The 10,827-nt window shown below is 30.8% G+C and overlaps 1 protein-coding gene across 1 annotated transcript; it reads left to right on the top strand.

Annotated features, from left to right (window-relative positions):
• Positions 1-446: 446 nt before the first annotated feature.
• LOC140803748 (WUSCHEL-related homeobox 11-like) lies at positions 447-2,321 on the top strand. Its single transcript, XM_073159631.1, has 3 exons — positions 447-1,162; positions 1,495-1,670; positions 2,183-2,321. The coding sequence occupies exons 1-3, from the start codon at positions 589-591 to the stop codon at positions 2,198-2,200; spliced, it is 768 nt and encodes a 255-aa protein (XP_073015732.1). The 5' UTR covers positions 447-588; the 3' UTR covers positions 2,201-2,321.
• Positions 2,322-10,827: the final 8,506 nt, after the last annotated feature.

Genomic DNA, 10,827 nt, shown 5'->3' with positions numbered 1-10,827 from the left:
ATTGTGTATTTAGAAAACTATCAGACAATAAAAAATCTAACACGTGACAATTAATTGTTAATGTACGTAACAGAGAATGTTACAAGAAATGCGAACATTATATGGCCGGTTTAAATTCTAGATTATAAGTTAAAAGGGTCAAAGTTCAAATTCTTAATTTAAGGCAGCTGTGTTGCTAACATTTTGAAAAAAAATGGTTAAACTAATGACAATATATACTAACTAGTTCAGATTTTCAATATATTTTCCAAAGGGTTGCCTAAGACCTTTTTACCGGCGCTAAGAGATATCGGTTTTCTAAAAATCAGAGTGGTGGAGGATCGTCCATCGTCTGTCTTTTAGGACACTGTTTATAATTGGCTCAATGTCACAAACTTCACTCCAAAAAATAAAATAAATCACTCAGTACTCTTATTGTCGTCCCAATATTCCTACGACAGATGGTATAGGAAATAATATTTGATAGCCTGACCTGGTCTTTAAATACTCTTGACAGAAACCCTTGGAATATTACTCCAAGACTTTGTATGTGACAAATAAGTCGTCGCTTTCTTGAATTTTCACCACCGTCTTAAACTCATTAATACCATGTATAGTCAAGCCCAAGACACCGCCACAAGTCCGAGTCTGGGCGTGGAAGCTTCCGCCGATCAGAGACACGAGCCGGTTCGGTCGCGGTGGACACCGAAGCCGGAACAGATCCTGATTCTTGAATCAATCTTCAACAGCGGGATGGTGAATCCACCCAAGAACGACACCGTGAGGATACGAAAGATGCTCGAGAAGTTCGGCTCCGTAGGCGATGCCAATGTCTTCTACTGGTTCCAGAACCGCCGCTCCCGGTCGCGCCGTAGGCAGCGGCAAATCCAGGAATCCCTCGCCACAGGAGAGCCTCCGCGAGCTCCACAGCGGGAGATTCAGTATGAAAGCAGAGGCGTGGCTGCAGGTGGATTTGCACCAAATTCTTTTTTTATGAACACAAGCTCCCGTAATTTGGTGGGATCGGGCTCTTCTTCAATATCTCGTGGGATCAGTGAAAGTGATCACGCTGTTTCTTATAATTTTCATGATTTTTTCTCGTATTCGCCGGGCCTCCAAGAACTGGACCAAAACTCGATCTTTGGACACTCCGATGCTTCAAATTTGCAATATCAAACTCCAGGTACGTACATATTTCTTAATCATGAAAAATAATATATTAAAATCTCATGCATGTCATAAGTTGATCATCTTTTATAAGATGAAGATCAAACTTCATCCCACTTCCATGAAAACCCTAGCTTTCACGCCACAAAAAACTGTATATATAATTGAATTGCGATTTGAAAATTGTTTTTAGTTAAATAAATTTATATATATACATTTATTAATATGATTTTATAGAGGTTTTTATTCTGTTTTTTGTTGAATATATTCCGAAGTTTAATTTTTTTATCGAAATAATACCATAAAATAGAATTGATTCAAACCAAATATATAAATTCTATATTTCAGGAGTGATTACAGTGTTCATAAATGGAGTAGCAACAGATGTGAGTAGGGGGCCTTTTGACATTAAGGCGATGTTTGGGGGGGAATTTGTGTTATTTCATTCGTCGGGGATGCCATTGCAAGTCAATGAGTATGGATTTCTGGTGCACAGCTTGCAGCATGGTGAAAGCTATTTTCTGGTAATTAATTAATTATACATAATTACTTCTTTTTTTATTGTTTTCTTGATTTATTAATTTATGAAAATTATGCCTTGAAAATTGTGTTCAATATTATTAATATAATTCACGTTATATAAGCACGCACGGAATAGTGAATTCCATGATCATCGTCGCCTTTGTATTTATTTATTTTCAACATTTTTTCATTGATTTAATTAAAAAATTAATACCCATCCGAAATAAATTATAAATATGACCACAAAATGCCTTTTTCCAGAAGGGTTTTGGGCTTTGTAAATTTCAAATAATTTCAAATAATATATATATATATATATATATATATATATATATATATATATATATATATATATATTTATATAAATTGGGAAATGGTATGTATCTCCAAATTGCATGCTTTTATTGAACTTTGAAAAAAAGAATATGGTGGATTTTATACTGGGCAGCTCTTTGCCCACTTGTACAGTACTTTAATAATCTGCTTGATTAATTATCTTTCAATTTATTTTCAGGTTCCAAGAAATTCTTGATTTCAAATGGAAGAAACCTGCTTCTGGGGATTTCTAGTAATTTGCAAGAAAATTTGTATTTTTGATCTCGTAATGTTTGTCTACTTTTTTTTGTCGTTTATGTCATCAAATTTCAATTTTAGTCCAGTATCTCATAATTTTTAACTATTGAGTCTTTTTCCATCGAAAATGTTGATGTGACATTCTACAAACGCCAATATCACATCAGCGTTACGTGGAAAAATGACGAAAATGTTAAAAATAGATATAATAGACTAAAACAGAAATTAGATAATATAGAAGACCAAAATCATAATAGACACCTAATGAATCTATGAAATTACGTCGATATTTCCACATATTATGACTAACGTAGGAGACATCTCTATTTTTCTGAGAAATCCCTTAGAAAGAATCGAAGGAATAGATCAAATCCAAAATAAAAAATTTTAAAAAATAAAAAATATAAAAAATTCAATTTTTCAAATTTTTAATTTGTTGTTACCGTAATATATAGTAAATAGAAGTCGTGTTGTATTTTATTTTTCTTTTAATCGTTTAAATTATGTACATTGCATTTAGGAGATAATTAAAAGTGATGTACGGTACTGCCGAAGAGAGAAACATCAATGGTGCACCTTAATATCTTTTAACTTTTTAGCTCAAGCCAATTTGGCTTATAAAAGGCGCCATACATTCATAAATATTGAGAGGATTCAGGTTCAAGTCTCCTCCATCCAAATAAAAATATATATACAGTTAAAATTTTATTATTCGAGAAAATTGCATTCAAATTCTTTTCATGCAATGACATGTTTTTTTATCCTATTATCGATCAACCAACGGTTTTAGTTAACTAGTTCAATTTTTTTTCAAATTTAGTCCTTTTTACACTTACTCTGACGTGACTTCGAAAATGATGACATGATATAAAAAAGGCAAAAACTTGTGTGAGACGGTCTCACGGGTCATATTTGTGAGACGGATCTTTTATTTGGGTCATCCATGAAAAAGTATTACTTTTTATGCTAAGAGTATTACTTTTTATTGTGAATATGGGTAGGGTTGACCCGTCTCACGGATTAAGATCCGTGAGACGGTCTCACATGAGACTAACTCTATAAAAAATAATAATAATCAATAAAAGTTTTCCACATGCCAACTCGATCGGGACGAGTACTTTTAGTCATTCATTATTATTTTAATACAAACTTAAATGTGAGCACAGAGTTCCTTATATATAGAGCAACTCTTGGGTTGATAACTTAATATTAGTGTTCTCGTTAAGAGTCGACGTAGTAAAAAAACGATTTGAAAAAAGACGATCATCGTGTTAGTGTCAATAATTGTGTAAAAAAAGCAAGTTATAAGATAGATTAAGGTACATGGTGGTGCATGCACTGGATACTGAAATGTGTGAAATCCATCTGAGTAGGCTACCGCAGATGTCGGCTTCTCAAGAGATCGACAAGTTTACAAATGTTCCACATCGAATAATAAACTAATAAAAAAATGGATTATAAACACCCACGATCGATGTTATACCACTCATTAACAAACCTTTTGATATGAAACACCTCTTAAATTTATAACATGTCGTTATATATATCATGTTTGGGATAGGAAGAAAGTTACGAATAAAAGACTAATTATTTTGGTTGGAGAGAATTTGTCAAATCCATTAATTACTTGTGTCAATATTATGATGAAAATATGACAAAAAGTAAAAATAGCACAAACTTACAAGATCATGATCCAATCTTTTTCAACTTAAAAGATTCTAAGTCCGAAGTTCATTAAAAAAATTCGAAATAGATCAACTTAGAAGATATTTTGACGATTTCTCGAAAATTGGAGTAATCTCCCTCTTATTTCCTCCTTGTTATGGTTCTTGGATTTTTTTTTTTTTAATGATTATCATTAATGCTAGAGGAGGAGGAGTGGTGGTCTCAAACTCGAGATCTGTCTCATTTTCTGAACAGTACTTGATGTCACTGGGTCAAGAGGCCCGTGATATTCTTGGATCCTTTTCTAGTCATTATATGTTTATGCAGATTTGATTTATTAAGTCATAAACCAAAATTTATTGCTAACTTGTAATAATGCATGCAAGAGCAAAGGCAGGTTCACATGATTATGATTGATTTGTATACATAAGCCGAGACATCCATGAATAAATTAGATTATAACAATTGAAAATAATTTTCAAATATGAATGTCTATATTCGATATATATACAGGAACATCATGTAGTTTTGGATAACTCGACGATTTCCGATATCATGTCGACATCTTTCGATGTCATGTTAGTATTTTATGGTGCAACTTCAGCACTCTGGAGAAATAGAACTGGAAGTGAAAAAAATCAAAATTTATACCACTAAATTAAACTTTCAAAACTTACTGGGGATCAGAATCCAAAATAAAAAACGTCAGTGGACCAAAATATCATATAACAAATTATTTAGAAAGAAGCTGAAACTTTAATTTGTGATGAGAGGCATATATATTTTTGTAATATAGTGTAAACATCGACCCCTCTTTTGTTATTTTTTACATCGTTTTTAGTCAAAGTTTATCCTGGCAGCACAATTTTAACAATGGCATATTTAAACAGCATGATAAACTTAATAAAAATATTGAATTTTCTAAACCATGTTAATAAATCATTAAAATTAAATATTCAGGTCCTTGTTAGCATGAATTTTCCTGTAGGAAATGCTATAATAAAATTATTGAAAAAACCCTTGACGTGTGAGAATCGAGAAGTGCATTAGAGTGCTCATGTGCGCGCACTGTATATGTCAATGATATGTCTGTGTCACGTCAAAAAAGAGATATTATTAAAAAAATATTAACACTGAAATTCAACAATATAAATGCTCAGAATTGCCAAAAATCATCCCAATGCTTACAAAGTAACTAAGGATTTCTTACCCCCTAAGGAGATGTTCGAGTTGGTAGAATATGTGAGAGTTTGACCAATTGTTAAGAGTTCGATTCCTCCTACCAACATCTTTTCGGGCGAGTTTGTCTAGTATAGTTTACGAGATTAACATAGTTTGCAAACTATTGCAAGAACACAAGAGTTTACCCAATGTATACCAAATTATTATAACATGTACAGATTCTTACGTCATAAAAAAGTAAGTATTTCTTCAATAAATAGATGCATTTTCAATTATTTATTACTCAATCTTTAGACAATAAATACCACAATATGTAAATATCCCCAAGTACATTAAGAAACCAATTCAATGGAGGAGATGTTTTAATAAAATTGTAGAAACAGGATACATGTATATCAGCTTTTAAATTGTGATGAAAAATTATAGACAACTCTTGATCATGAGCTGTCATTGCTAAATAATGTTAGTGATAATAATAAAAGGTTCTAGAATATTATAGTATGCGAAAAAAAAAATAAGAAGATGTTAGAAAATTTTAGAGTAGCAAAGATCTAGATTTTTTAAGGCCTATAAATAGGCTTGCACTAAAGCATCCAAAAACAATAAAAAAAAACTGTAACCCTACTATTAGATATTAACTCCTATGTATACTAGCATATCCCAACATCACCAAATTAAAACACACAGAAATAACTATCTTGTTTTAAGTTTAATTTCCTACATGTTTATCTTTAATTGCAGTCATGACGTCTAACACATGGTTTGATTACAATTTTTATCTTAAAAAGTATCCTATCAATTATAACAATACATAAGATTGTTTTCAATATAATTCTTATGGTGCAATTCAAGTCAGGGTGTGATATCTTTAACCAATATAAAATAAACTGTCTTTTAATAACTTAGTTATAGCTATAGCAAAAACCTAAATACTTATCACTCAAGAGTCTATGTTTGGGAAGAGCTAAGAAATCTATAAAGACAATTTTTTGTTATACTAACGCAATGAGTCTCTGTTCAAATGGAGTTCTAGAACTTGGTAATAAAAGAATTTATTTACATAAAAATGGTCTTCTATCAGCCTTTAAATTTTCAAGAAAAGCTATATGTAGTGTTCCATAGATATTTGAATGGATCCCCACTGTGCAATTTTTATTCGAAAACTATGAGCTCATGGTATTGAAAGCAAACTTGTTCATTAAACGAGTTTGATAGAGATCTTTATATATAATATATATTAATGTCTTTCTACATGTGTAACGTACTTGCACAGTCTACGTCTTTTTATATAAGTAGTCTTATTAAAAAGAAATTATAAACTAAATTTGGAAAAAATATTTTTTTATCTCAAAGATATAGATCCACTACAACAATAAATGGCTATTGTGACACTTTTTTGTAGACACTTTTAATTAAATATTGTTACAAATACTTAATAATGACACTTGTAAAAATTAAAAATGTGTAAAATAAAAAAACATATTAGATTAGTTATCCTGACATTTTAAATTGATGTCATTTAATTTTATATGGAGAGAAACAATTATTTTCTCTCATCCAATATTTATCCAACCCAAATATTCTGACCTTTATTTTATCTATTTTTCTCCCCAAAATCTTCACATTGCTCTCCAATTAAAAAAAAAAAACGTAATTAAATGAAAAAATGAGAAAAGCTGGAGAGAACCATCCCACGCCCAATTATCATTCCCGATTAATGAACAAAAGCTACTACTGTTGGCTCTCTCCCTCACCACCCTAGCTGCCGCCGAGCGCCACCCAGACCACCGGACAAGAAGCGTCGAGGTCAGTATGTTTTTCCCCAAGCCCCTGCACCTCTTTTCTACACTGAATCGAGTGGATCCAGCCCTGTTCAAAGTTGACTTGTGCACGAGTTCTTCTTCGATTCCGGTTAGATTTTTCTTTGATTCTTGGTTGTTTGTGTTGTATTTAGTAAGTATTTGAAGCCTATAAACTCCGTTTAGTACGTGTCATAGGATAAATAAATGATTAATAATTAGAGTGATTAAAAAATGAGATATATGGATTAATAGTACGTTGTGATAAATAACATGATGTTTGGTATGATTTTAAAATGATGGATTAATTTTGTAAATTTTATTGTAATGACCAAAATGCCCCAAATGCAAATTAAATATATTCTTAAAATACTTGGATAGATAATTAAATATTTATAATTATAATTTACATTTATCAAAATTAATTTAAATCATTAAAAAAATAAATTAGAATTGAAAAAATATTTATTTCCATAAAAAAATTAATTAACAAGATTACAAATTTATAAAAATTTAATTTAAGATAGATTTGCATTACAATTTATTTTCTTTAAAATGATTGAAAATAATTAAAATATATGAAATTAGTTTATAAAAAAATATAATAAAAATTTAAATATTATATTAATTAATAAATTTTCACTAATTTTAATTTTCATATTATATTGAAGAAAACAATTCAAGGATATTATGGTCAATATACAATTTTATCATGATCATTATTCAAAAATTATTAAGTATCACACCCTTTGAGGATGGATATCTAATCACACAAATAACATGTATAGTGTGAGTTTTCAATCATAATCAAGGGTCTATAGATTAATAAAAAACGAATCAAACGCGAGATAAGAGAATGATTATTAAATAATCAATCCCTTATCATGGCTACCAAACATATGTGTTTCCCCACTTTTCCAGCCACTTTAGCTTGCTTCCGATGAGATTTCGGTGAGTTCTCTGGCAACATTTTCAACATCTAAGGTGAGATTACTGCGGTAATATCTACAAGAATTTTGTGCATTTACAGTGACAAGTTTACATAATCAGATTTTGTGCATTTACAGTGACAAGTTTACAATAATTGTCATTATATAATAATTAGTAACACATATGAAATTGTCATTAACATCTTATAATGACATTAAAAATATCAGAAAGTTTAAGGCGACAATGGAATATATGATATTTGTTGGAGATGTCACTAAAACTTAAATGTCACTAAATATTGAATATGATGACATTTATGAATGTCGCGATAAACATTTATTCTTTTAGTGAGATCCCGAGCCAACAATGATGATAAGGTTGAGTTAATTCTATTGGATAAAAAATCGAGTGATTGGGGTATTTTTGTAGGAAATATGAGTATTTTATGAATTTTTAAAAAAATATTATTATACTATTTTGTCTCTATCAAGCTCAAGTTTTATATATAGTAAAAGATGACCATCGAGAGACTATGTCCCTTTAATATACTATGTTTGGTTCGTTTTTTATTAATCTCGTGTTTGGTTCGTTTTTTATTAATCTATAAGCACTTGATTATGATTAAAAGCCCACACTATTCATGTTATTTGTGTGATTAAATATCCCTCTTTAAAGGGTGTGATAATTAATAATTTTTGAATAGTGATCATGATAAGATTGTATATTGACTATAATACTCTTGAATTATTTTCTTCAATATAATATGAAAATTAAAATTAGTGAAAATTTAATAATTAATATAATATTTAAATTTTTATTATATTTTTTAATAAATTAATTTCATATATTTTAATTATTTTCAATCATTTTAAAGAAAATAAACTGTAATGTAAATCTATCTTAAATTAAATTTTTATAAATTTGTAATCTTGTTAATTATTTTTTTATGAAAAAAATATTTTTTTTAATTCTAATTTTTTTAATGATGTAAATTAATTTTAATAAATGTAAATTATAATTATAAATATTTAACTATCTATCCAGTTATTTTAAGAATATATATTTATTAACACTTGGGACATTTTGGTCATTGCAATAAAATTTACAAAATTAATACATCATTTTAAAATCATACCAAACACCATGTTATTTATCCGACCATACTATTAATCCATATATCTCATTTTTTAATCACTCTAATTACTAATCATTTACTTCTCCTATCACACGTACCGAACGGAGCCTTAGAGTTATAAGGCCGAAAGGATATTACAATATTCATGATAAATCAATGCCAATGACGATTTCATTCGTAGCAATGGAATCGAGATGAGTTTTAGTACTGTATTTGTAATTATGATGGATGTTATTAATTATAGCACTACAAGGAAACAAACCTAAAGTACGGAAAAATTTGTCTGTGAAGCTCATTTTTCTGATTCAAATGAAAGTTTGAGATGGAAAATTCCAACATCCAAAAATCCCAAGCTACTCAAACAAGTATTTAATTTCGAGGACATCAATGGCCAAAGGCTAGTTGAATCCAATGGGATGACATAACAACTAGTGTGTTAACCTTTTGAAGTGTTCAAACCCTATTCATTGTGTAGTATCCACATAACTCCAGCAGGTGCACAGCTGACAAAAGACAAAATTCTAAATGCTCAGACACCAAGCAAAGGCAATTGATGGATCACACCAGACCACGTTGACCATATTCAAAGTCATTGAGCCGAATTTGAGTTCAGTAACCAAGACTTTCTTGGAACTAATGCAACTCTTTGTATTATTGACACAGATGGATTGTCAAGGTACCAGCACTATGGCCAACTCTTCAACTATCAGAGCCACATTAAACAACCAAAAGCACAAAACCAAGTCAACCATCCTTGAACATCCACGGTAGAAAAGTTGGCCACGATTCTTAGAGGAGATACATGCATACATCGTGAAAATGTAAATTTTCTTGTTTTCGTTTTTTCTGGATTTCATGAATGATGAAAAAGTCTACATGAAAGCATGAATGCAAAGATATACCTGCAAGTTGTACTTTGGCCTTAATGTATTTCTCTAGAAACACATCTCTCAACTTTTCGAAAAGAAAATAGGTCGCACCGATAAATAAAAGTGAGATTGAAATTATTTTACATTAAGTGGACATTAAACAGTTATCATAACCTCCACAAGGACTTTCGCAATAGACTACATTCAAAAAAGGTGATCCCAGTCTCACTCGTATTGGTCATAATTCAACCTCTTTTATGTGAGATAATTACATATGCATTAACATATAATTTATGAGACATGCCTTCTAGCAGGATAGAATAAAAAATAATAGGCTTGTGCTACACAAAAAGGCACCTTGCATTCCCTTTCTTTGCTTCTTATAAATCAAGATCGCAAGGCAGAAAGTAGCGTACAACTCTGCATATCATCAAAACAAGCACAGATTCCAGATGACCACACTTCAGGTACATTATGTTTGTGCCGTTGAGCTGCATCCACACGGGTTACTGTTTCTGCTTTTGCATCTGACTGACTCAGAGGAAACTTTAGTTGGTTGAACAGCTTGAACTGTAATATGCACCAAGCATAACAAGAATTCACCAAAATTTCCACATAGGACAGCAGATATTTCCTATTCCATCCAAATATTGAACATGTGTGTGTGCATAAACATATAGGGTTGTCTTGTGCATGGGACCAAAAAAAAACCCCAATGATGTAAAATAGTAAATACATTGCAGGCATTACAGAAATTTACTGGCTCAATCATCCAGTTAAATCATCATGCACTGTAGACGATTCAAGGTCCAAAGCAGAGCAGGTCCAAAGGAAGAACATTGAAAATAATGCTGGCACATTTGAAGAAACTCAAGAAGGACAAGAATCAACTTTCTCCACGATAATTTCACTGATAAGCTCTCAATATTGTTTTTGGATGATCTCTCTCTGCCTATGCCTCTTCATTAACCTGAACAGGACCTGCACTTCCTTGCGGTGAATTAGC

The sequence above is a fragment of the Primulina eburnea genome, chromosome 10, assembly GCF_022965805.1.
Source record: "Primulina eburnea isolate SZY01 chromosome 10, ASM2296580v1, whole genome shotgun sequence".
Classification (NCBI taxonomy): Eukaryota; Viridiplantae; Streptophyta; class Magnoliopsida; order Lamiales; family Gesneriaceae; genus Primulina; species Primulina eburnea.
The sequence above is the reverse complement of the archived record's forward strand: the minus strand, read 5'-3'. Positions and strand labels throughout refer to the sequence as shown.

Coding starts and splice junctions, on each gene's coding strand:
- LOC140803748 (XM_073159631.1), top strand. CDS start 589: ATGTATAGTCAAGCCCAAGACACCGCCACAAGTCCGAGTCTGGGCGTG. Junction 1,163..1,494: donor TTTGCAATATCAAACTCCAG/GTACGTACATAT, acceptor TCTATATTTCAG/GAGTGATTACAGTGTTCATA.